The sequence below is a fragment of the Phocoena phocoena genome, chromosome 15, assembly GCF_963924675.1.
Source record: "Phocoena phocoena chromosome 15, mPhoPho1.1, whole genome shotgun sequence".
NCBI classification, from domain to species: Eukaryota; Metazoa; Chordata; class Mammalia; order Artiodactyla; family Phocoenidae; genus Phocoena; species Phocoena phocoena.
The window spans coordinates 69,455,380-69,482,321 of NC_089233.1; the positions used below are offsets into that span (position 1 = coordinate 69,455,380).

The 26,942-nt window shown below is 42.6% G+C and overlaps 1 protein-coding gene and 1 pseudogene across 1 annotated transcript in view; one reads left to right on the forward strand and one right to left on the reverse strand.

Annotated features, from left to right (window-relative positions):
• Positions 1 to 26,942, reverse strand: part of CHD6 (chromodomain helicase DNA binding protein 6) — a 209,977-nt gene that overhangs the window by 126,119 nt on the left and 56,916 nt on the right. The window contains exons 2-3 of the mRNA XM_065892557.1: positions 18,527 to 18,583; positions 414 to 934 (exon numbers count right to left, since the gene is read on the reverse strand). Coding sequence (XP_065748629.1) covers positions 414 to 934; positions 18,527 to 18,559 — 554 coding nt within the window. The 5' untranslated portion in view covers positions 18,560 to 18,583. The remainder of the gene's footprint in view (positions 1 to 413; positions 935 to 18,526; positions 18,584 to 26,942) is intronic.
• LOC136134636 (cytotoxic granule associated RNA binding protein TIA1 pseudogene) lies at positions 11,460 to 12,627 on the forward strand (annotated as a pseudogene).

Below are 26,942 nucleotides of genomic sequence, written 5' to 3' on the forward strand. Positions count from 1 at the left end.
CCAGGCGTGGGCCTGCACTAGAGAGCTCACAGCCCAGGGGAGCCAGGCAGCCCTTTTCTGCCTGGAACTCTGCGCACACCCACGGCTCTCCCAGATCCCAGCACTGTGCGCCCTCCTGACAGCTGCTCCTCTGCCAGCCTACACTGCAGCCGTTCCCCAAACCGCTGCCCTCCCCGTATCACACCTGTGACGCCCCTTCCCTGACACCCTGTGTGTGCTAACATACTTCACTTCTCCTTAATCCAAAGGGAATGGCAAGAAATTGCAGGCACAGTATTAATTAAGGAGGTGAGAAGGTGGTTTACTTTGGCTGAAAGTGGGGAAGTCATGTCCAGGGGGGCTGGAGTAAGGCCAAGGACAGCCTCTCTGTGGAGGCAGAGCCCGGGGCTCGGGACGGGAAGAAAGGGACGCACCTGGCCTTCTTGGACTTCGTCCTGGCTGCAGAGTCAGGGCCGCTCCTCTTCTCTTTGGCCTCCTTGGGGCCCGAGGCCTCCCGGGGCTTCCGCACCTTCTTGGCCCCGTCCTTCTGCTTGGGCTCCTTGGGCTCCTTGGCCTTCCTGGGCTCCTTGGCCTTCCTGGGCTCCTTTGGCTCTCTAGGTTCACGCTTCCTCTTTGGCTTGGGCTCCCTGTCCTTGCTTCCCTTTGCTGCCCCTTCTTGCTCTCCTGGATCCTTTTTCTTCCGTTTCTTCTTCACGCCAGTGCCGCCTCCTCCACTGTCCTCCGTCCCGTTATGGGATGTCGTTTTCCTGGGGAAAAGGGTCTCAGCATCCTCTTCAGCAGTGTGCAGGTCCTTCTGGGGCAGACAGGGACGGGCAACATCTTCAGTTTTGTCCTCCTGATCAGTGCTGTGGTCAAACGGGGAGGGGGATTTGTAGTCAAAATTGACGGAGGCATCAGACATTGGGGAGTGATTCAGAACTTTTAAATTTGACAACTGCAAAAGAGAGAGAGACAAGCATATTACTCTTCCACTGCAAGCTTCACACAAATAGTGGTATTAACTTTGAATGCATGGACTTGTTCAACATCTCCTGAGTGCCTGCGATGTGGTAGTTCCTCCCGTGCTAGGTCATGGGCACAGAGTGGCAAACAGGACACACATTATGTTTGCTTTAGCCCTTGTGGAACAAGGCCCTTGTGAACTAAGTTGTTAGTAATATTATGTAGGTAATTTGTATGTAAAAACCTGGAAGGATTTCCATGTTACGTGCAGAAATCTGAAACACCTTTTTAAGCTCCATTTCTAGAACTGGCAACAACAGTCTCCCACAAAATACCTTTAGATTCTGCTAGCAGACACGAATCCTAGGCACACTGTTCTGACCCCAAGTGGCGTTTATCATGCTGATATACAAGTTACTGTTCAAATGTATTCATGAATAAAGGTGATGTCACCAGGGTGATAAGGATGTGGGGTCAACCTCAACGTGTTGCTTTATTTCCCCAAATCTCTGCTCTCACATATATCATCAAGCAGCATTCACATTCACCTGGTTTGACTGTCAATGAGAACATCTGGATCATTCAAAACTATACCTTTTATTTTTAACTAGAAATAGTGTTCTTCTGTATGATCATCTAACTCTGTCACCAGACTCAGCAGCAGATAACCTTTGACCACTTGCAAAAACCAACTAACGTACGGGAGGACGCTTTACTGTGATACGTGCCTTTAGAAAGAAAGTGTCATAGGTGCTGAAGGCAACGCAAAAGAACATTTCCAAGCTGTCTTGGAGCACCACCAAATAAAAGTGAAGCCTCCTGGGGCTTCCCTGGTGGCGCACTGGTTGAGAATCCGCCTGCAGATGCAGGGGACACGGGTTCGTGCCCTGGACCAGGAAGATCCCACATGCCCCGGAGCAGCTGGGCCCGTGAGCCATGCCCGCTGGGCCTGAGCGTCCTAAGCCTGTGCTCCTTAACGAAGAGGCCACAGCAGTGAGAGGCCCGTGTACCACAAAAAAAAAAAAAAAAACACACACACAAAAAAGTGAAGCCTCCTAACATGACAACTTTTAAGGAAACAGCCCTTTGGAAGCAGAAGGTATAGCTCATGTGTTCAGGCCTGGTGTCACAAAGTACATTTGTCATTTCATAACAAGGCTGGGGTTGCCAATAATCTGATAATAACGTGGGTGCTAGTTTCAGGGAACAAAGAAATAACTTAGGGAGAGACAAGCAGGCTTTCCAGGAAGACGGTTACAATCATCTTTGGATGATGGCTTAGGACCAGCCCCATTTGTGAGTAGCTTGCTCTCTTACCAAGGGGCCTGGCCTGTGCTGAAGGGCACAGACACTTGCCAGATGGTGTGGTTTCTCTCTGGCGTTCTGGGTACCAATCTCTGCTCAGACTTCCTGGCCCACCCTGGAACTGACGGGGAGTGCAAAACTCAGCTGCGTATTTCCCTGCTGTTCTTCCCAGTTCCCTTTCATAGTCTGATACTCCCAAACATAACACTGAGTATCCCAGGAGAAAATGATGAAAGAAAAGGAGGATTCTTTTGGATTTTTTATCATAAATAAAGTCCAGTGTCATAAACAGCCTAAATCCAGAGGGAACTGGTCATTCTGGCAGGACTTACTGCTTGGGGGCGGGGGAACAAAAGGGAAAACAATTCAGTTTGACTCCCTCATTGCTGATTCAGTGCTTAAGGCTTAGGAAAAAGAGGAACTAAGTAAACTTAAAAGAAATTTAAATCAATAAAATACAAGAAGATGGTTTAGATGGCAAATTTTATAATTATGTGTTTTCTACCACAATAAAAAGACAAAAAAAGAAGGGAGGAAGGGAGGAAGGGAGGGAGGGAGGGAGCAAGGAAGAGAGGAAGAGAGAGAGAGAGAGAAAGAAAGAAAGAAAGGAAGGAAGAAAGGAAGGAAGGAAGAAGGAAAGAAAGAAAGGAAGGAAGGAAGGAAGGAAGAAAGAAAGAAAAAGAAAGAGAAAGAAAGAAAAGACAGCAAGAAACTCAACAGTATTGTAACAGGTACCCGGTTAAAGCTGGGATCCTATGACCACATAACCATCCCTGGGATGTTACTTAATTATGTGCCAGGGACACTTGGCCCTCAAGGAATAAGTTTTTGCTTATAATGCAGGGGTGGACACACTAAAAAAGCAAGAGACACAGGTTTATTTAAAAGGCTTTAAAAGACAATACACTGAAGACCTAATTCCATCAAGGCAGCACTCTGTAGGTCAAAGTGAGACTCTCTCCTCAACTCATACCTCATGTCAAGGTCTCTCTTTTTGGGGCTCTCCAAAAAGCTGAGCAGGTATCTCAGGCAGGCGTGGTGGTAACTGGATATTCAATCATTAGGCAATAACAGTAACAGCAGCTAGCAGCTACTGGACAGACATCAAATGGATATGCTCAGAATTATGCAAAGCATGTTTCATGACATCTCTAATCTTTTCAACAATCCTACAAACTTAGCATCATGTTGCCTATTTTGTATATGGAGAAATGAATGATTATTGATGCTAAGTGATGTGCCCAAGGCCATACAACTAGTGAGCCGAGAAGCCTGGATCTGAATCCTCTGGCCAAATGCTTGTTTCGCTGAGTATTTCACGACATGTCAGGGAACCAGGCCACCAGACCAGCATGATGACATTTGGTTAGAAACGTTAAATGTGACGGTGTGCACAACCGCTTTAGGAAAAGGTCAGGTAGTTCTTTATAAAACTGAACACATACCTGACGTCCCAGCAATTCTATTCCCAGGAATCCTAGAGAGTTGTCTAGTTCACTTCTCATTTTACAGATAAGATAATCTGTTTAGAGATTTAGAGGTTTAGAGAGAGAAAGCAGTTTGTCAAGATGTATTCCTAGGAAGTTGGTAGAGCTGGGACAAGACGTCAATCAGCCCGTGTTAAAAAGGAGGAAGTGTGGGCTTCCCTGGTGGCGCAGTGGTTGAGAATCTGCCTGCTAATGCAGGGGACACGGGTTCAAGCCCTGGTCTGGGAGGATCTCACATGCCGCAGAGCAACTAGGCCTGTGAGCCACAACTACTGAGCCTGCGCATCTGGAGCCTGTGCTCCACAACAAGAGAGGCTGCGATAGTGAGAGGCCCACGCACTGCAATGAAGAGTGGCCCCCGCTTGCCAAAACTAGAGAAAGCCCTTGCACAGAAACGAAGACCCAACACAGAAAAATAAATTAATTAAACTCCTACCCCCAACACCTTCTTTAAAAAAAAAAAAAAGGAGGAAGTGTTCCAAAAGGCAGATATTAGTAACCAAAAATATGAAATTATAATCTCGAAAGTCAATAATCCACCAGAAATGCTTTTATTTTTAAGGCAGCTTGTTGGGAGCCTGGAAAAGATATCTGCTGAGGATTAAAAATATAAGACAAAACGTATTTCTTCCATGTTTCTCAAGGTCAGTGGGGAAAAGGTAAAGAGCCTAAATAAAGTCTTTGTTTCAACTTCTACCAAGAAGGGCATTAAATCACCTTTTTTTTTTTTTGCGGTACGTGGGCCTCTCACTGTTGTGGCCTCTCCCGTTGCGGAGCACAGGCTCCGGACGCGCAGGCTCAGCGGCCATGGCTCATGGGCCTAGCCGCTCCACGGCATGTGGGATCTTCCCGGACCGGGGCACGAACCCGTGTCCCCTGCATCGGCAGGCGGACTCTCAACCACTGCGCTACCAGGGAAGCCCTAAATTACCATTTTGAAAATGGCCCTAAAAGGAACAGACTTCAGATGATGGACCACAGTAACAACATTTTACATTACATTGACAATTTAAAGAGACTAGCATCTAGGAACACAAGGATAAAACTGAGAGAGACTGACTGATGAAACATGCAACAATGATAACTCATAAACTGCACTGATAGTAATAAAACACATTTCTTTGATCGAAGTCCATCAACCTACAATATTCCTAGAAAAGACACTTAAAAATGTGAATCTAGATAAACAGGTTCTGGGTCAGTTGTAAAGGATTTAAGAACTAATGGAAAGATTACAGCCTAGGTCAATGCTTCCCAAACAGAGGTCCAAGGACAAACCTGGGTTATCCCCCTAAGAATCACTCAAGTACTTGAAAGTCAAATTAGAATCTAAGAAAATCACCCAGGCTACAAAATGGATAGACCCTGAAAGAATTATGCTAAGTGAAAGGAGCCAAGCACAGAAGACCACATATTGTATAATTCCATTTATATGAAATACCCCAAACTGGCAAATCCATAGAGACAAAAAGTAGAGTAGAGGTTGCCAGGGGTTGAGGGAAAAAACAGAGTGACTGGTGAGGGCATAAGGTTCTTTGGGGGATGATGAAATGTTCTAGAATCAGATAGTGGTGATCTTTACACAATCTTGTGAATATACTAAAACCACTGAATTGCATGTTTTAAAAGTGTGGATTTTACAGCATGTGAATTGTATCTCAATTTTTAAAAATTCAATGTAAGAATATACTGAAAAGGGTCCTCTCATATGTTGCTGGCAGGAGCATCAACTATTAAAAGATTTTTTTTGTAGGGGACAGTAGCAATAATACTAAAATTTTAATTTTGGATATGCTTTTAAAGTGAGCAATTTCTCTTTGAGAACATAAACTAAGGAAACATTTAGATACTCCAAAGGTTTATGTATAAGAATATCTGATACAGAATTATTTTTAATAGAGTAAAAAACTGTAAATACTCTATTTGTCGACCTTTAGGAAAATGCTTAAATTAATAGCACATCCATCATATAGAATACTACTACACAGCCAGTTACACAAAGTTTTAGTTGACATTTAAAAAGTGTCCACAACATGTGGGAAAGTAAAAAAAGAAAACCTATGATCTAATCCCATTTTTGTTTTTTTAAGAAGGCTATATCAACATTAGCTTTTTTTTTTTTTTTTTTTTTTTGCAGTACGCGTGCCTCTCACCGCTGTGGCCTCTCCCATTGCGGAGCACAGGCTCCGGACGCGCAGGCTCAGCGGCCATGGCTCACGGGCCCAGCCGCTCCACGGCATGTGGGATCTTCCCGGACTGGGGCACGAACCCGCGTCCCCTGCATCGGCAGGCAGACTCTCAACCACTGCACCACCAGGGAAGCCCAACATTAGCTTTTTAAAATAAATTTAGGACACATACCATCATTATGTCTGGGAGATAACACTGTGGGCAACTTTCACTTCTTTTTTCAAAACTTTCTCTAAGTTATTATTTGTTTGCCTTTACCTGTTTCCCATGATTAGAAGGTAAGCTTCATGAGACAGTGACTTTGTGGTGTTCCCCAAGATGTTTGTGGCTTACAGTAAAACTCAATCATATGATTATTGGATGAAATGAATATTTTCAATTTGAAAAAAGAGAAAAAAGACATCTACAAAATTGTACGTGTAAACAAAGATGACAACAAATACCTGTGTACAGAAGAAAGAATGGGAGAAAATAAACAAAATGTTAATCGTTTGAGGCTGTGCAAATTTGGGTTTTTAAAATTTTTTTTATTAAACAGACATCTAAATTTTCAATAATGAGAATATTGCTTTCAATATACTTATAATAGAAAAATTTTCACATAGATGTAATAGACTTTAATAATGAAGGAAAAATTGTTTGCCAGACAATTCACACTCCTCCAAATCATCAGTATTCAGGAATCAAAGGGAGAATATGAGAAGCACCAGCACTATGATTACATCTGACTGAGGGCAGGGCAGAGTGTACTTTGCACTCGGGCTGCAAAGGCCCCTGCACACCCTTCACCCAGAAGCGCTTCCTCCAATTTCGACCCAGCGGTGAGCGGCCCAGGGAGCCCCTGCTGCCCATCGCTTCAGGGTCTTCCACCTTCCCCAGGGAGAGGAAAGTGTTTTCTGTGTAGACTTACTTAATATCAAGAAATCAACTAAATATAAAAATAAGCAGACAAGAGCCTTCCCTGGTGGCGCAGTGGTTGAGAGTCCGCCTGCCGATGCAGGGGACACGGGTTCGTGCCCCGGTCCGGGAAGATCCCACATGCCGCGGAGCAGCTAGGCCCGTGAGCCATGGCCGCTGAGCCTGCGCGTCCCGAGCCTGTGCTCCGCAATGGGAGAGGCCATGGCAGTGAGAGGCCCGCATACCACACACACATACACACAAAAAAGCAGACAAGCTTAACTAAGTTTGAGATCTGTCTTTTTTTTTAAGTCCAAATAATAAAATGAAAATACAAAATAAGTAGTAGTTACTACTACTAACGAGTTGGTCTGTGGACATTCCAGGTGGCAAAGCTACTTTCCAGCTGGAATTAGAACTGTCTTCTTGTTTCACCTTCTCTTTCTCCTTATAGTTACCGCCTGCCTGTGGAATACAGTAAAGACAGAAAACCCCACATATCCTTGCCTTTATCACACTGCAATTGCACTGGGACTCATTCATTTGGCAAATACATTTGTGCTGAGGCTGAGTGAGCAAGACCCATCTGAGGAGGGACAGGGACAATGTCAGTGTGTGCATGTGTCTGTGTGTCCCCTCTGTGTGTGTGAGTCTTTTCCCTGTATTCAGCATATTCAATCCTTCCACACCCAGGAGTTCTGTGCTTTGGGTGATGAAGCAGGTATTTCAATCCTACATGGCTCCTCACATGGTCACAGCTGGTTCGCACCAGGAGGAGAAGAGTTCAGTTTCAGGCAGAGGTGTCCAGGACGCTCTTGGATACACTTTCCAAGGGAAATGTCTTTGAGAATAAATTAGACCGCCCAAGAAGAATGGATAAAGAGAGAAGAGGAAACAGGACCTAACCTGCGGAACACTAATACTTAAGGTCCCCAGAGGGGGAAGAACCTACAGGCAGGGCGAAGGAGCAGTCAGGCCAGTGATGTAGGAGGGAAAAAGAGTAAGAAAGTGTTGCTTCACAGAAACCGGAGGATGAGAGCATTTTAAGACAGAATGATCACAGGTGCCAAATGCTGCTGAGGAGCAGGTAAGCTAAGGACTGAAGAGTGATCAACAGATTTGACGATCTAATTTCTGCAAAGCTCCTCTACCCCAAAGTCCTTGAACCTGTCAGTCAAGTCTCCACCTCTATCTTCATATTTTTGCTTTTAAAACAGGATGGGGTGGTGGTGGCTTTTTCTCTTACGATGTTTCAAGACTCTTTGACTACTCTAAATCTTTAGGCAAAGTCAACCTAAACCTTGTTAATTCCACGTGGTGACAAAAGCTGGGCGCAGGTAGATTATTAAATTTAGATGCTGACAGGAAAGAGTTAGGAAGAGAGAAGGAAAATACTTAATAAGTGCCTGTTTGTTAACAAGTGTTGTTTCTAGAAACCACGAGTTTTTTTTCCAAACAACTATGGCTTTTATGAGTAAACCAAAGGCTCAAAGTGATTCAGTTATCTAATCTGTCAAAGTGCAATGATGTTTGTTTCAGCCAACCAAGGCTAAGAGAGACCTCTTCTAAAATGTTTTTGTGACATCTTCTAAGCCAAGTAGATCAACAAATACAGAGAGAATAAGACTATTTTCCTACCTCTTCCTTCCTGGCCCACCTGTAATTTCACTGTAGTCCTGGGTTACTAGAGCCCCTGAGCCCAGAACTTAAGCAAACCCTGGCCAATACCATTTCCACGTACCAAGGCACAGCAAGACCATTGCCTGGAGTTAGGAATACTATGTGTGGGCAGGGAACGGTGCTTTTCATATATCTCGACCTTTAGTCACAGCTACTCTGAGTACTCAGAATTGTTTTGATATTTGAAAGATAAAATAGATGTCAGCAATGATCATTAATAATACCTGATTTTATTAAGGAATGAGTATTAGGCAATATACTAAGTTTCTTAAACAGATTATGTCTCAAAACAACTCTAAGAGGAAGTATATTATCGTCCCAAATATGACTCTGTTTTATAGAGTAGAAGTTCAGAGAGGTTAAATAACTCACCCAAAGTCACACAGCTAGTGAGTACTAGAGCTAAGATTTGAACCCGGGTTTGACTCTTGGTTTTAAGAGCCACTGCTCTTGACTACTTCACAATACTGCCTCATGTTCTGCATACACCAAATTCAGAATAAGAATTAGCAAGACTCTCTAACCGCCTCTACTTTATTTCCATCATCCACTCCCCAGCACCAAGGGTATCTCCCTAACCTTTCCCCCAGAAAACCGTTAACTCATTAACTTTCCTCTTCTATCCATTTCTTTATAAATCCATTTGTTCCCCAGACCAGAATGGGATAATACATGAAGAATCAAACAATCCAGCAGAACATTTAAGATTAAATAAGTGATCTCTTTTCAACTCTACCCAGAAGGATCCCAAGATGAGGGTTAAAGAACATCAAATGTGGGCTTGGCAGCTACCAGAAGACCTACAACCACCATCCTAAGAACACATTTTGTTAGCAGTGGGTACTATATTTCCGTTTTCATCCCAAAATAAGAACTTTTGATCCTTGGTCACTACATGTTACGTAGTTTCCCAAAACTGGCAAAATTTATCCAAAACCATATCAATAGTAAAGGGACGGGCTAACTGAGGCAAAAGACAGTGAGTTAATGAGAAAACCATAAACCATATCAAAAGTGGAAAGAAGTTCACTGCTGTTACTCCTGCTTTTTTCCCACAATACTCAGAATACTAGCTTTGGGCTACTTTTCCCTAGAGTGAATCCAAGTTAGATGGAGGGAGGCAATTCTCTACAGTCACAGCGACACTTGTCAAATGTCACGGATCCTAGATCTTTTGTTGCCACTTTGATGTTGGCCCAAGGTCTCGTTACCAGAGATTCCCAGAACCCTCTGGGTCAGGACAGGAGATGAGGCAATTCTATTCACTGTTTAAAAGTGGTTGTGTTTATTCCAATGTTTTCTGCATGTAGATGGACTCAAAGCCACTTTATTCATAGAATTTAACACTCAGCCGCTTATTTCTATTTTTTAAAAATTGTTTCGTGTTTGTTTCACCTAGTGATATATTGAGTAATATCAGTAACATGAGCTGAAAGAACCACTATGTAATATATAACTATTATGTAATATTTTAATTAAAACTTGTATCCACTTAGACTACTATTTATGTTGACACCACAGATAAATACCATACATAAATGCCCTGGTAAACCCTAGGATTCTAGTCAGGATGTACCACTAAGGTCATCCAGCCCAAACGCCCACTTCGTGGCCTCTGACACACAAGCAAACAGCTTTCCAGTCTCTCCCAGGAGTGGGGAGCTTAGTGCCCACAAGGTGCAGGCCACAGCTGGGCAGCTCAACTTCTCAGGACGGTCTTCTTCAGATGGAGCTAAAGCCTGTCCACCTATAACTCTCCATTCTCACCTACAGGTCCAGCAACAGACACAGTCAACCTCTTTTCCAAGAGATGCTTTTAAATATTCCCTTCTTCAGGTTATGTAATCTTAGTTTCATCTATCATACCTCATGTTGAATGAGTCAACATTCTTTTATCATCCTGATCACTTTGCTCTGGCCTCTCAAGTATATGTTTCAGAGCACAAAATGAATTAGAACAAGAAAAACAAAAATATGTTAAGGTATGTCAAAAGATAGGTTTTAGAGCCCGTGGATTGCTTTAGCATGCTCAGCAACGTCTTGCAGTTCAGTCGTCGGTACGGCCCGTCACCAGTACCTATAAGAGAAGCAGGATCAACTCCTCCACTTCATTAACTTGCCCCTCCACCTATCTAATATTAACTTTTAAATAAAAACTCTGCCCTGTTTGTCAACATATACTATGAGGTGTAAATGAAAACCGTCTAACTGACGCTACATAATAACTGGCTGACATACTAAAGGTCTCAACATGAACTTTCAAAAGAAAAGAACCTAAATTCATGTTGGGATAATTTTGGTAATGAATGTTTTTATTGAAATGAAAGCTTACCTTAAATAATTTTTTAAAAATTAAATATGCAGATTATTTTAAGAAATAAAAATCTGCCCATGTATCATAAATGACAGTAGTTTCGAGGGCTTGGGATTCTCTTCAGTAATGTGTTCTTTTTAACAGCAGCAAAATATTCCACTAGGTAGATGTGCTATGATGTATATACAGGCCTACCTCACAGATGTTGCAGGTTCAGCTCCAGACCACCACAATAAAGTACATACCGTAGTAAAGTGAGTCACACAAATTTTTTGGTTTACAGGTACATACAAAAGTTATGTTTATACTATACTGTAGTCTATTAAGTGTGCACTAGCACTACGTCTAAAAAAAAAACTACATACCTTAATTTAAAAATATCTTATTGCTTGGCACTGTACTCCGATTTAAAAAAATTAAATTACAGGAGGTCCAAAGTGCAAGATTCTTCTGCACCTGCGTGGTCCGGGTCACTTCCCGGGCTGCTCTAAGGTGCCCGGCTCACCGCCATCTTGACCTGAGGCTTTGTTGTTCGCGCTGGGCTGGGCGGTTTAGTGTAACTGCCGCTTTAGAAGGGGGTGCAGTAACCTCTAGATGGCCGAGAATCTCCGCCATTTCGCAGCCATGGCCGCTCAAAAGATCTGTGAGGTAGTAAAGGGTAGAGAGCTGGACCCGGAGGCGCCACCGCGACAGCAGCAGCCATGGAGGACGAAATGCCTAAGACTATATGTCGGTAAGCTTTCCTGAGATGTGACAGAAGCTTTAATTCTCCAGAATGATTATGGATACAGCTGGAAATGATCCACATTGTTTTGCAGAGTTTTATGAGCGTCGTCATGCAGCTGTAGCACTAGCTGCTATGAATGGGTGGAAGATAATGGGTAAGGAAGTCAAAGTGAAGTGGGCAACAACCCACAGCAGTCAAAAGGAGGACACAAGCAGTAGTACCGTTGTCAGCACACAGTGTTCACAAGGTCATTTCCATGTCTTTGTTGGTGATCTCAGTCCAGAAATTACAACTGAAGATACAAAAGCTGCTTTTGCACCATTTGGAAGAATATCAGATGCCCAAGTGGTAAAAGACATGGCAACAGGAAAGTCTAAGGGATATGGCTTTGTCTCCTTTTTCAACAGATGGGATGCTAAAAACTCCATTCAACAGATGGGTGGCCAGTGGCTTGGTGGAAGACAAATCAGAACTAACTGGGCAACCCGAAAGCCTCCAGTTCCAAAGAGTACATATGAGCCAAACACCAAACAGCTATCATATGATGAGGTCGTAAATCAGTCTAGTCCAAGCAACTGTACTGTATATGATGGAGGTGTCACTTCTGGGCTAACAGAACAACTAATGCGTCAGACTTTTTCACCATTTGGACAAATAATGGAACTTCGAGTCTTTGCAGATAAAGGATATTCTTTTGTTCGGTTCAATTCCCATGAAAGTGCAGCACATGCAGTTGTTTCTGTTAATGGAACTACCATTGAAGGCCACGCTGTGAAATGCTACTGGGGCAAAGAAACCCTTGATATGATAAATCCCATGCAACAGCAGAATCAAATTAGATATCCACAAGCTTACGGCCACTGGGGCCAGTGGTATGGGAACACACAACAAATTGGCCAGTATATGCCTAATGGTTGGCAAGTACCTGCATATGGCATGTATGGCCAGCTGTGGAACCAGCAGGGATTTAAACAGTCTTCTGCACCATGGATGGGACCAAATGATGGAGTGCAGCCGCCTCCAGGACCGAACGGCAGCATGATGCCTCATCAGCCTGCAGAGTCGCAGTCTATGAAACCCAGTGAAAAAGGACTCCAGAACCTAAAGCCAGTGGCTTAAGGCTACAGGGAGTGTAGTAAAGCCCTTGTTTAAAGATTTATCAAATCAGTCAGTGCAAATGTCAGATACAATGTATTTATTTAAAAGATTCATTTTTTAATCATGAAATTACCATCCACATTGTCTTAAAAAGAAACAATATGCTGGATGTCTGCCAATTTTTGCCTTCATTACCTTTTTTGATAAAGTTTCTCAAATCCCTGTTTCATATACAAATGCAGGGATTGCTGCCACTTTTTAAAAATAGAGGCAGAAAACTGCACAATGTTGAACTTTTTTCCACTGAAGTAGTGGGCAGTTCTAGTTTGCATTCCCGATATGATTTAAAACATGTAATATAAAGACTAAAAAAAAAAAAAGAAAAAAGGAAAACCCAAACTGTGCCGAGTCTAGAAGTTCTTTGTAATCTTCAGCTTATGCACAATTCTATTTTAGGTTTTTCTGAAATAGGCATTGTTTGAGCTGCCCCATCTCCAGTTTTCCCTTTGGGGTTTTTTAATATAAGATATTAGTTTACATCATTTTTGTATCTACATTTTTTCACAAATTTGTCTTGCCTTATCAAAGTTCTATAAAATATACTTAAATGGAAAAAAAATGATCTTTAGATTGAAAACTTTTCTCAGATGGATTGATAATTGCATTCATCTTGTGTTTTATATGAGAAGGTGCCTCAAGAATTCCCTGTTGAATTCGTTTAAAAGGGTTATCTTCTGTGATAAACTTTGCTGTGTACAGGAAATATAAAAACAAAAACTTGTTACTAAAGAAAATCTCTGAAATGTGATAAGTTCTTATGAACCCATGTTAATTTCATGTGTCAACTACATTTACATGTATCAGTTCATTATGTAAAATGTTTTAGCAATTGAACATTTTGCACAGTTAGCAACTTTGTATGTAATTTCCTCCTTAAAGGCATCATGCAGAATTGACAGGAGATTCATAAGGTTTTGTCTGCATATAAATATCAAATGCACACTTTGGTAGTCTTTGAATACAAAGTTACCTGTTCTTGTTTTTCAAGAACTTCGAGACACAAAGTTGTATGTAAAGAAATATATTAATTTGCCATATTCTAGTTATACTTACTCAAAAAGAGTAAATCAACTTGATTTTAATATGTACAAATGATAGCTGTGAAACTGTAGAATATCCTTATGTCAGTATTAGGGTTTCTTGTGAACTCCAAAATTAGCCTAAATGACGAGCCGGGCAAAGCGTTTTTTAAATGTTCAGAGGCCAAAAGATAAACAAACAAAAACCCGTGAAACCCTACCTCCTTAAACAGCCTTCAAAGAGGGGAATCCTCAGTGTATTCATTACTTTGATTCTTTTGGTACCTGTTTTCCTGGAGGTCCCAATTTTATTATTTTGGGGTGGCATTCAGAGGTTTAATCTTTGATGGCATTGTTCTAGTTTTGAAATTTCTAGTACATTTCAGTCTCTTAGAAGAATTGTGGGAGATTTTGTTTTGTTTTGTTTTGTTTTGTTTTCAGCGAAAGTCACAAACTCTCCTCTTCTTTGACTCACAAAGGGGAAGGGTCCCCAGTGTACATATTTGGATGCTCGGGTTGTTTTTAAGACCAGAGAGCTCCTGGTGTTTTATTTAGGAACAGAAAAGGCCCATATAATCCTAAGAGTTTCCTGGCCTGTATCCTCCAGGTAGGAGCAGATGGCTCTAAGCTGGTCTCTAAGCCAATACTCCTGTAAACCAGAGCCCAGGAAAGACAGCTCATAAATGTATAATTCTCTGGAGCTCAATTCTATGCAGTTGTACTGATGTTTCATCAAGTCACTGTGTATTTTTTAAGTGTTGACACATTAAAACTTGCTTTATAGAAGATGAGCAAATTTTTTAAACACTTGGAAATTTTATTTCCTTGTTAATTAACCTTCTACAGATCAGGGCATGCAACCAAAAGCAGCTTAAATACTCAAAAAATAAAATAACAGGATGCTGTTTTTAGATTCTTCTGGTTTATGTTCCTATTTTAGGACCCTCGCTTTTCTCTTATTCAAAAATATTTTATGCCCTATACATCTGTGGACCCCAGGGTAAATTATTTGGGCATAAATAATCCAAGCAAAAGTATAGTTTTTCTTTCATTTTGACTATCTCAAGTAATACCACTTTTTATTAGCCAATATTTTCTTACTGCACAATTCTAAAATGTACACTGACTACTTTTTGAGAAGAAAGTACTATTACTCAAAGGCTTACTACTGAACAAATCTGTAATTCAGGAACATTGCTAACTTTGCTTTAAATCTTATTCTCAGTGTTAAAACAAATCATTTAAAAAATTTACAGTCTAAAAATCATACTGGTATTAGTAGCAGGTAAGGAAATAATAAAGTTTTTATAATGGATTCATTCTCTGCAATATGCATTCAAAGTTTACTTTAAAATACATTTGTTACTGTGAAGAACCTAAAGTGGTTCACACTTAATGGGTCATTAAATCCAGTATTCTTTGCCCTGACTGGATATTAAAGTTCCTTTATGCTTTCTATTTTGAAAAATTAAAATAAAAATACTTTGTTGCTAAAAAAAAATGCTAACCATCATCTGAACCATCAGCAAGTCACAGTCCTTTTGCTGGTGGAGGGTCCTGCCTTGGTGTTGACAGCTGCTGACTGATCAGGGTGGTGGATGCTGAAGCTGGGGTGTCTGTGGCAATTTCTTAAAATACGACAACAATGAAGTTTACCACATCAACTGACTCTTCCTTGCACAGTTTTCTGTAGCATGCAGTGCTGTTTGACAGCATTCTACCCACAGTAGAACTTCTTTCAAAATTGGAATCAATCCTCTCAAACCCTGCTGCTGCTTTATCAACTAAGTTTATGTAATATTCTAAATCCTTTGTTGTCATTTCAACACTCTTCACAGCATCTTTACCAGGAGTAGACTCCATCTCAAGGAACCACTTTCTATGCACATCCATAAGAAGCAACTCCTCAACTGTTCAAGTTTTATCATGAGATGGCAGCAATTCAGTCCCATCTTCAGGCTCCACTACTAATTCTGGTTCTCTTGTCTTTTCCACCACATCTGAAGTTATTTCCTCCACTGAAGTCCTGAACCCCTCAAAGTCACCCATAAGGGTCGGAATCAACTTCTCCCAAACTCCTGTTAATGTTGACATTTTGACCTCTTCCCATGAATCACAAATGTTCTTCATGGCATCTAGTATGGTGAATCCTTTCCAGAAGGTTTTCAACTTACTTTGCCCAGATCCATCAGAGAAATCACCATCTATGGCAGCTACAACCTTACAAAATGTATGTCCTAAATAATAAGATATGAAAGTCAAAATTACTCCTTGATCCATGGGCTGCAGAATGGATGCTGTGTGAGCAGGCATGAAAACATCATTCATCTCGCTGTACAACTCCATCAAAGCTCTTGGGTGACCATGTGCATTGTCAATGAGCCGTAATGTTTTGAAAGAAAATCTTTTTTTCTGAGCAGTAGGCCTCAACAGTGGACTTACACATACAGTAAGCCATGTTGTAAACACATATGCTATCATCCAGGCTTTGTAATTTCCATTTAGAGAGTATAGGCAGAGTAGATTTAGCATAATTCTCATGGGCCCTAGTATTTTCAGGATGGTACATGAGCACTGGCTTCAACCTAAAAGTCAACAGCTGCATTAGCCCCTAACAAGAGAGTCAGCCTGTCTTTTGAAACTCTGAAGACAGGCACTGACTTGCCCTCTCTAGCTATCAAGTTCCTAAATGGCATCTTCTTCCAATAGGAGACTGTTTTGTCTAAACTGAAAATCTGTTGTTTAGTGTAGCCACCTTCATTAATTATCTCAGCTAGATCCTCTGGATAACTTGCTACAGCTTCTACATCAGCACTTGCTGCTTCACCTTGTACTTTTAGGTTATGGAGACAGCTCCTCTCCTTAAACCTCATGCACCAACCTCTGTTAGCTTTAAACTTTTCTTCTACACTTTCCTCACCTCTCTCAGCCTTCATAGAATTGAAGAGAGTTAGGGCCTTGCTCTGCATTAGGCTTTGACTTAAAGAGAATGGTGTGATTTGTCTGATCTTCTATCCAGACCACTCAAACTATCTCCATATCAGCAATAAGGCTGTTGTGCTTTCTTATTTGCGTGTTCACTGGAACGGCACTTTTAATTTCCTTCAAGAATTCTTCCTTTGCATCCACAACTTGGCTAAACTGTTTAGCACAAGAGGCCTCGCTTGCAGCCTCTCTCTGCTTTCCATGTGCCTTTTTCACTAAACTTCATCACCTTTAGCTTTTGATCGAAAGTGAGAGCCGAGCAACTGGTTCTTTCACTTGAACACCTAGAGGCCACTGTAGGGTTATTAAGTGGCCTAACTTCCATATTGTTGTGTCTCACGGAATGGTTGTTTCCTGGGCTCAGAAACCGGAGGAGAAGGTGAAAGATGGAGGAACAGCCAGTCAGTTGGTGGAGCAGTCACAGACATTTATCAGTGAAGTTCACCCCAAAACAATTACAATAGTAACACCAAAGATCACAGATCACCACAGCAAATATAATAATAATGAAAAGTTCCAAAATACTGAGAGAATTACCAAAATGTGACACCGAGACACGAAGTGAGCAAATGCTGTTGGAAAAATGGTGCTGATAGACCTACTCAAGGCAGAGCTGCCACAAGCCTTCAATTTGTAAAAAAATGTAATACCTGCACAGTAAAATGAGGCACGCCTGTAGTCTCCTTTTTGACGGACATTTAAGTTCATTTCCATTTTCGCTATAATAAACAAAGTCGCAATGAAACCTACACACCGGTCTGAGTATATCCATAGGATAAAATCCTGGCAGATGGAACTGCATTCTCTACAGTGTTTGTGTACTAACTTTTGACTCTACAGAGCCAGGACAGGAGGAAATCAGCGTGTAGATAGTGTTTAGGCACTGCTCTTCCTATTAAAATTAGCAGCAGGTGACTCAATTCTTTCTCAAAACAGGGCGTTTTGTTTTGGTTTCACAAGCACCTATCCACTGGGAACAGAACAGAGGGTAGTCCTTGTAACCATATCCCTAGGTCACCCTGTATCCGACTACTCAGTGCTCTACAAGCAGAGAGGAAAGTGGCTGGTCCCACCCAACCTCTCTGCATAGGGTCCCAGCTGAAGGGCAGGGATTCAGATCTCCCCAGTTACCAGGTTGTCATTCAATTCTGTAAAAGGAAAACCAGCCCATCAGAGACAGCCTGTTTCTAAGAGACAGAGGCAGGTCCCCTCATCTCACCTCCCTGAGCCACACTGGTTTAGGTCTCTAGGATCCTCTGAAAATGTAATCACCTGGAACACATAAGTACCAACTAAGGAAAAAGATCTTAGCAGGATGTGTCACAAGGGCCAAATGTTTTTATCAACTCCCCTCCAGGAAACCAAATGCCAAACAGTTAATGTTCACTATTTTCTGCAGGGACAAACTTCCAATTAGTTCACTATTTTCTGCAGGAGAAAACTTCAGCACATCATGATAAATAAGAATTCTGTAAGTGAATGCTTTTAGTTTAACCAAACATCGAAAATAATAAATATGTAAACTATAAAGAAGCGATCACTTCTCCCTTTATAAAAACTTGGTAAGCTACTTCTCTTTTGCATAGCTAATTTTGAATAATAATCTGATCTACAATCTTCATTACATTTACTCCTATATAGAGCTGACCTGTGCATAGTAAAAATCTATATATTAAGTCATTCAGAACAGAGCTCTCAGTTACCACGTGGAGAATGGGAAACAGGCAGCTAAGAGATAAGCCCAAAGTGCCAGCATCTCCTCTTGTAAAAAAGCACCAGTGTTTGCTGGATGCATTCCCTTAGAAGATATGTGACCACTTACCTGCTTCTCTTTCTTCTGTATTTTCATTATCATCTATTAAAGGCAATTATTTTATTTCTGTAAAACATAAAAAAGGCAAAGATTATGCTAAAATCCAAAATGAAACATTTTAGATTATCTCAAGATTAAGCTGCGACACGTGAGGAAAACAAAGAATAGAGGATTACTTCTCCAGAACACTTACAATTAGTGGTCTTCTAGCCCAGCACCCCCCAGAGGCCTACATACAGGCCTAAACCTACCTTCTCCCATCCTGAACCCTAGTTTTTTGCTCCAGATGGAGTCAAAAAGATACTGTCTTTGTAGATAAAACAAGTTATAAAAGATGCTGCCATATTAAATTACGAAGGAAATTAAAAGAGGAGCCAAAAATAATGACATGACTATATTGAGGGGGGTGGAGAGGGGGTAGAACTAAGCAAAGACCTCATTTCTTTTGGAAGAAAATCAGTAAGTAGTATCTACAATTGGAAATCAAGAAATAGAAATATACACAATATGGGCCTCCCTCATGGTGCAGTGGTTAAAAATCTGCCTGGCAATGCAGGGGACACAGGTTCGAGCCCTGGTCGGGGAAGATCCCACATGCTGCAGAGCAACTAAGCCCGTACACCACAACTACTGAGCCCGTGCTCTAGAGCCCACGAGCCACAACTGCTGAGCCCACGTGCCACAACTACTGAAGGCCACATGCCTAGAGCCGGTGCTTCGCAACAAGAGAAGCCACTGCAGTGAGAAGCCCCCACAGAAGCCCCTGCTCACAGCAACTAGAGAAAGCCCGCATGCAGCAATGAAGACCCAACGCAGCCAAAAATAAATAAATAAATAAAAAGAAATATACACAATAAAATAGAGCTAAAAGAGTTAAAAGTCGTTGTCTTGAAGGAGAGAGGAGCTGGTGTGAGACAGGACAGGGCACCCTTGCATTTCATCATAAGCTCTCTTACATTACTTGATGTTTTAAACCATGTGCACTTTAAACTGACAAAATAAGTTCCATTCCAATATTTCACATGATCTTTTTTTAAAAAAATAAATTTATTTATTTTATTTTTGGCTGTGCTGGGTCTTCGTTGCTGCGCATGGGCTTTCTTTAGTGGCAGCAAGCGGGGGGATACTCTTTGTTGAGGTGCGCATGCTTCTCATTGCAGTGGCTTCTCTTGTCGCGGAGAACGGGCTCTAGGCATGCAGGCTCAGTAGTTGTGGCTCGTGGGCTCCAGAATGCATGCTCAGTAGTTGTGGTGCACGGGCTTAGTTGCTCAGCAGCATGTGGGATCTTCCCGGACCAGGGCTCGAACCCGTGTCCCCTGCACTGGCAGGCGGATTCTCAACCACTGCACTACCAGGGAAGCCCTCATATGATCTTTTTAAATGATGTTACTGTAGCCAGGACTTAAGCCCCATCCCCACTCCAACCGTAATGCCCATGATGACACCTGAACTTTTTCTCATAAATGACTTTTCAGCACCATAGCAACAAGAGCCCAGCAAGTGGCTTGAGAGGTCACGGAAGTGCACTAAGGGCATCCCAGGGAACAGAAAGAATGCTATTTTAGGAAACCCAGAATTTGGGGCTGCCTGAATCACTCACTCTCACCTTCCCCACAGACAAACCATGGAAGGATCATAGTATCCCGGCTTCTGGTTCTAGTCTGGATGTAGACACCACCTCATATTTATTGTTTACTTTGACTTCCTGGACATCCCAGAGAGCTAGGAAAACATCCCAGAGGCACACAATCATCCTTATGTTATAATTATTTCTCATATCCAAATGAATGTGATGTGCAGGCATCAAGGAGAACTTTAAAGTGAGACAGTCCCACCTTCTAAGTGGGCTCATGGTGTGTATGATGCAACTGAGAAAAATGAAAGAGTTCAATCATCCCTGGGGCCACAATTACAGTTTACCAGTTTAAAGTCTGGTAACTTTAGGGGTTTTTTTCCTCCAAGAGTCGGAAGCATTTTCTATTAAAAGGACCATAAAATGCTACCAGGATATTGCTGCTTGCAAAGAGCATAGCATCCAAGGAGGTAACAAGCTGCAAAGTGGGCGCAGGCAGGGCCTAGACCAAGGGGGAAGGAGAGGAGGACAGAGAAGAACTGGCCAAATCAAGAAAAGGGGAAGTCAGCAAACAGTGCTTCTAAGGATCAGTGTGAGGACTAGCATGTGATCGAGCAATTACCTCAAGAAAACCAGAGATTCCTGAGAAATGGCAAGGGGAGGGCTCTGAATCAGGGCAGTTCAAAGAATTTTACCACCTAAACTCCATTACAGTGGAGTCGGCACTAGGTAAACTATGTCAGTACAAGTTTATCTTCTTTATCTCTCAATTTCAAATTATCAGATCCCAGAAAACCAACACTCTCAACTATCACAAACTGCCACAAATTCTGAAATGAAGAAAGAAGTTTGGAAAATAAATTCTGGCGAATAAAAAGGGATATTATAAATAACCAGACACATATACTCAAATAAAATTCTACCCGACAAAATGAAATCAATCATTTACAAAATACAGAAAAAGTCCAGTGCCAGTAAAAATTACTTTTTAATTTATAAAAAAATCAAGTATAATGCAATAGAGACATCAAAAAACACAATTTCTGATCAAGTACCACAAACTAGCATGCAAATAAAACAGGGCCCCAACACTGCCAGGAACGTGGGGAAAACTGTGGACCCACTGATCCTTGCTGATGGCACCTTTCATTGTTTCAGACTTTCTGAAAGCACTCAGGCAACGTGCCACTAGATCTATGAACTGCCACAGTCCATTGATCTGCCAGTTCCGCTTTCAGGGATCCATCCCAAGGAAATAAGCCAGCAGGAAATAAAGCTGAGAGGAAGCTCAGCAGTGAGGTAGGGCACAACGTGAAAATGCCTGTCACAGCAGAGCTCCGGCACTGCAGAGGGCCATGGAGGTCACACGGGCCCACCATTCCCTGGGCCCGTGTCATCACAGGGCCTGGGAAGATCAGAGCCGGCAGATGAGCACAAGCTGGAAAGACTGGGAAGAGGCTGACGCAAGTGTGGCTTGAATGTGGTTACTCAGCAGAGAGAAGGGTTGGAGGAAAAGAGCTGGGTGAAAGATTCTAAACCAAATCTTACCGCCCCCCACCATCTGTTCACATGCAAGATACTGCCACCTGCACCCTCAGGGATATTCACGCTGCACAGATAACCCCCACCCCATTCTCTGAGAGAGACAGTGTGTGTGAAATCCAAGTGCATCCCAGTGATGATGCTGTAAGAATAACTGCTCTAGTTCACTGGAAGCAGCCTTTGGCCAACCTCACATTGTTACTGTGAAACCATCTCTAGCACCTGGATGGACAGCTACACACCAGCTCACAGCCACTCCACAAGATAACAGATACAAACAACATCAATAGGGACTTCCCTGGTGGCGCAGTGGTTAAGACTCTGAGCTCCCAATGCAGGAGGCCTGGGTTCAATCCCTGGTCAGGGAACTAGATGCCACATGCATGCTGCAAACTAAGGAGCCTGAGAGCCGCAACTAATGAGCTTGCCAGCCACAACTAATGAATGCACGTGTGTAACTAAGGAGCAGGCAAGCCACAACTAAGGGGCCCACCTGCCGCAACAAAGACCCAGCGCAACCAAATAAATAAATTAAATATTTTTTAAAAAATCAATAGGTGTTCAATAAACATTCTGTTGACTTTTATTTCTCCAAATAGCACCTAGTAGTTTACAATGCACTCTCTCTTCAGTTACCTCTACTTTTTTTTTTTACCGCTTTGATGACACACGTTTAAAAAATACAAAACCACCTAGTCTTTTCGTGAAGCTAAATGTTATGTAGCAGGAATGGAGGCCCAGATATACCCTAAAGCAGGTACCTCTGCACACCACTGGACATGGAGCCTCTGCTGCTGTGCTGCCGTCACCCAAAAGTTGTGATTAGACAGATAAAGTAAAAATTAAAACAGTAATTTCAGAGTCTCACAACTTAATTAGAAGCATAATACAAATATATTCTGAAACTCCTAACTGTGTGGACAAACCAGGAAATTTGTTAAGAGGAAAAAGTGTACGTAAAAAAAAGAAAAGTGCGTAACTTCTGAATTACATGAAAACTGGGAGGACTCCTCACTGCCTTTCAATGCTTATGTATGAAAGTAGCATTTAATTACCTTCACAAGAAGGTTAGCTGCTAATAATATAAAAAGCAAACAATATAAAAATTCCCATTCCTTCTTACACTCACCTACCTCACGCTGCTTCAATTAAGAAAAATGGGTGCCAGGTTTCAATAATAATATTTTGAAATTTATTACTTTTTCTCTTTCCAGTTCAAAAATTCTGCCCCAGTGCCTGCGCCATTTCCAAGTTCCTCAGTGCTGTGTTATGGACACTTAAAAAATAATAAAACATCAGGTACACACCATTTTACCATTCATTTACGGAAATTATTTAAATTTACTCTATCTGGAGAATTCTGCCACCTGGGGTCTATTTCATTACAAGAGTGTGTGTTTACGGAAACATGGACAAGTGCACACACAGCAGACCCTGCCATGGTCCTTATATCCACAGGGACAGCAGAAGACACAGCTGACGGCAGGAGGGATGGGGACCTTCGCTGTTAACAGGCCACCAAATCCCTTCCACGCTATCAGGCACTTTGGGACACAGAGTAAGTGGGAAGCTACTTCAAAAATCAGATCTACCTCCAATTTTCCACAATGACCATGTACTTTTATCATCGATTCATGCCCCCCTTACGGCAGCAGGCACAAATGAGGCAATCCCACAGTGCTGGCGGGGGGGTGTGGGGATGTGAGAAGGGAGCAGGCACAGGACATGGGGAATAACAACCCACCTGAGAAAAGCGAATCAAGAAGGCAGCGAGGTGGTCCTAGGGGCCACCTCTTACCGAGACTCGGGACAGACATCCTGGACCACAGAGGGTCCGATGGACGGGGTATCCCTCAACTTCTCACTTCCCACCTCCCCACCCAACCTGCACAAACTGGACAGATTTATCTCCGTCCTTTGCTAGGCCAGAAGCAGCCCATGGGAGGGTAACAGCGAGGGTCTGAAGTGCCAAAAAGCAGAGGAGATCCCGGCTCTAAGAACGATGAGCCAGAGCTGGTAAAACCTCTTCCAGACTTTGTTTCCTCACCTATAAAAAAGGGTGACAACACCCACACCTCAGAGAGCATCAGGAGAATGTAAAGGGCTCAGAATCCAGTGTCTGTCGCACGGTGCACGTGAGCTGTTTGGCAGCCTCTAGTGTCGCCTGTCCTGTGGGCTTCCTGCCAGGGTCAGAGGAGAGAAGGTGGCCCCCTCTCCTGAGGACAGCTACCCTTCCATCAGTACTGGGGGTCCGTCCTCTCCCACTTCTCAGCCACCCCAGCCTCTGGATCACTTTGTAGTCAGTCTCTCCTCGTTTCGTTTAGGCTGCCCCTCAGCCGTCACCCAACCCCTGAAGTCTTCCCCAGCCACGCTACTCCCCCCACCCCCGCCCGCACTCTCTTATCTTCTCAGCCCAATTTAGCTGAAGAATCCTGGCACTTGTTGCTACCTGACATTATATCATGTCTAGCTGACGATAAATTTATTACCTGTGAGATGCACACACACGAGTGTAAGCTTTGTTTTGTTCATGCTGTACTTCCTGAGTCTGGACCAGCACTGGGCTCATAACAGGTGCTCCATAAACATCTGTTCCATGAAGAATCACTTCCTTAAATCGTCACTAAGCCTCTCTCTTTCTACAGCTCTTCTCTCAACAAAGAAACAGGCTCAACTCTATCTCAGAACAGTAACTATACCAACAAATCCCACACCTGCATTTTCACTTCCTCCCATATTACTTCCCTAAAGCTGCTCTTAGCAATGACTCCCTAGCTGCCAAATCCAAGGCTTTAGCCTGACTTCCTTGCAGTACTTTAAACTATGGACCATTTTCTCCTTTTAAAATTCTCGTCTCACTGGTTTCTCGGAAGCCATTCTCTCCTGCCCTGCCTCTGACTGCAAGCCTCCAAAGCTCAGCTTCCTCCATAGGCTCCTCCTATTATAAGGCCTAACCCTTAAATGTCAGTGCCCCCAGGGCTAAACACGCTTAATACCACAAGGGCTCCCTGAGTTCTCCACTCAACTCCCAGACTTCAACTCTACACCAGGACCACTGCACATTTCCAAATCCAAGTCCTCCTTCTGACCTCCAGGTAGGCATGTCCATCCACATCCTGGCCAGTTCCAATTAGGTATTCCACAGATGCCACAAAAAAAACCCACAACTCAGTGCTGCCTTTACACACACACACCTGCTCCTATGTCCCCCACTAGAGGCTAGAGTCCCACGACCTGCCACCCAGCCCAGAGTTCAGTCATCCTTAACTACTTCCCTTTCCCTTAACTCCTTCCTGATTCCTGAATCCTTTGGTTCCTCCCCAGTCTACCTCTTTAGTTTATTACCACTTCTTTGGCAGGGGGATTTTTTTTTTTTAACCAGCTCTAGCCTCCTAAGTGTCTCTACTCTAAGTACCTTCTACTCTCATGCCATTACCCTCATTGGACCAAGAGTATGTTTTCCTAAAGTATAAACAAAATCAGATCATATCTCTGCAGTGTCTTCAAAAAGGAAAACAAATTCCTCATGGCACAGAGCCCTGCGTAAGCGATCTGGCCTCTATTCCGAGTCTGCTGCTCTGACGTTACCTTCCACCATTCACCCAACTGTACTGAATACTTGAGGTTCAAGCTATGCCTCACCAGGGAAATCCTTCCACTGTCCTTCCACTCCTGTCTCTTATCCTTCGAAACTCAACTCTGGTGTCACGTTCTCCGGGATGTCTTACCCGACTTACCTAAACCCTGAAAGCAACTCGTGAGAAGCACCAAGCCACAGCAGCTATATCACCATGGCATCTTTTCCCTGTCTGTGCATGCCATCGGCTAAGGGCCTAAGCACCCTCTGGGGAAGGGACTCTGTCCTGCAGCATCAGGCTCAGTGCCTGACATTTGGACTCATAAATGACTATCTGTGGAATGAGTGAGTGAATAAATGGGAAAGCTATGTTTACAGAAAAGGCTTTGAGCTCCTACTTTCTTCATCATAATTGGTGGCCTCTATCTTTTTTCCTTTCCTGTTTATTCTGTTCTTTTAGTCCAATTTCTCAGCATTCATCATTCATACCTTTTCAAAGTAAAAATGTACTTAGCTTAAGAATTCAATAATATAAAGCTTAAAGCAAAAAATATTCCCCTGACTCTACTCCCCGCCATTCCTGACTCACTCTTCCCAGAGGCAGATCTGTAGTTATTCTTTCTACTACTTTCCAAAATATTTCTAAAAAACAGTGATATACCACATTAACAAAATGAAGGATAAAAATCATAGGATAATCTCAATAGATACAAAGAAAGCTTTTGACAAGATTCAACATCCACTCATGATAAAAACTCTCAACAAAGTGAGCACAGAAGGAACATACCTCAACATAATAGAGGTCATATATGACAAACCCACAGCTAATATCATACTCAACAGTGAAAAGCTAAAAGCATTTCTTCTTAGATCAGGAACAAGACAAGGATGTCCACTCTCGCCACTTTTATTCAGTATAGTATTGGAAGTCCTAGCCATAGCAATCAGACTAGAAAAAGAAATAAAAGGCATCCAAATTGGAAAGGAGCTTCCCTGATGGCAAAGTGGTTAAGAGTACACCTGCCAATGCAGGGGACACATTGGTTCGAGCCCTGGTCCGGGAAGATCCCACATGCCGCGCAGCAACTAAGCCCATGAGCCACAACTACTGAGCCTGTGCTCTAGAGCCCGCGAGCCACAACTACTGAGCCCACACGCCACAACTACTGAAGCCCGCGCGCCTAGAGCCCTCCGCAACAGAAGCCACAGCAATGAGAAGCCCACGCACCACAACAAACAATAGTCCTCACTGGCTACAACTAGAGAAAGCCAGAGCACAGCAACAAAGACCCAACTCAGCCAAAAATAAATAAATTTATTTAAAAAAAGAAAAAAAAAAAAAAAAAAAAAGAACATATGACCCAAGCTGGCCCAACGTGAGCCTTGCCTGAATCTTCAGTAGGAACTTTTAAAAAACAAACTGGAAAGTAAAACTATCACTATTTGCAGATGACATGATACTACATATAGAAAACCCTGCAGATTCCAACAAAAACCCATTAGAACTAGTAAATGAATTCAGTGAAGTTGCAGGATATAAAATTAATAATAGAAATCTACAGCATTCCTATCCACTAATAATGATCTATCAGAAAGAGAAATTAAGAAAACACAATCGCATCAAAAAGAGTAAAATAGGGTTTCCCTGGTGGTGCAGTGGTTGAGAGTCCGCCTGCCAATGCAGGGGACACGGGTTTGTGCCCCGGTCCGGGAGGATTCCACATGCTGCGGAG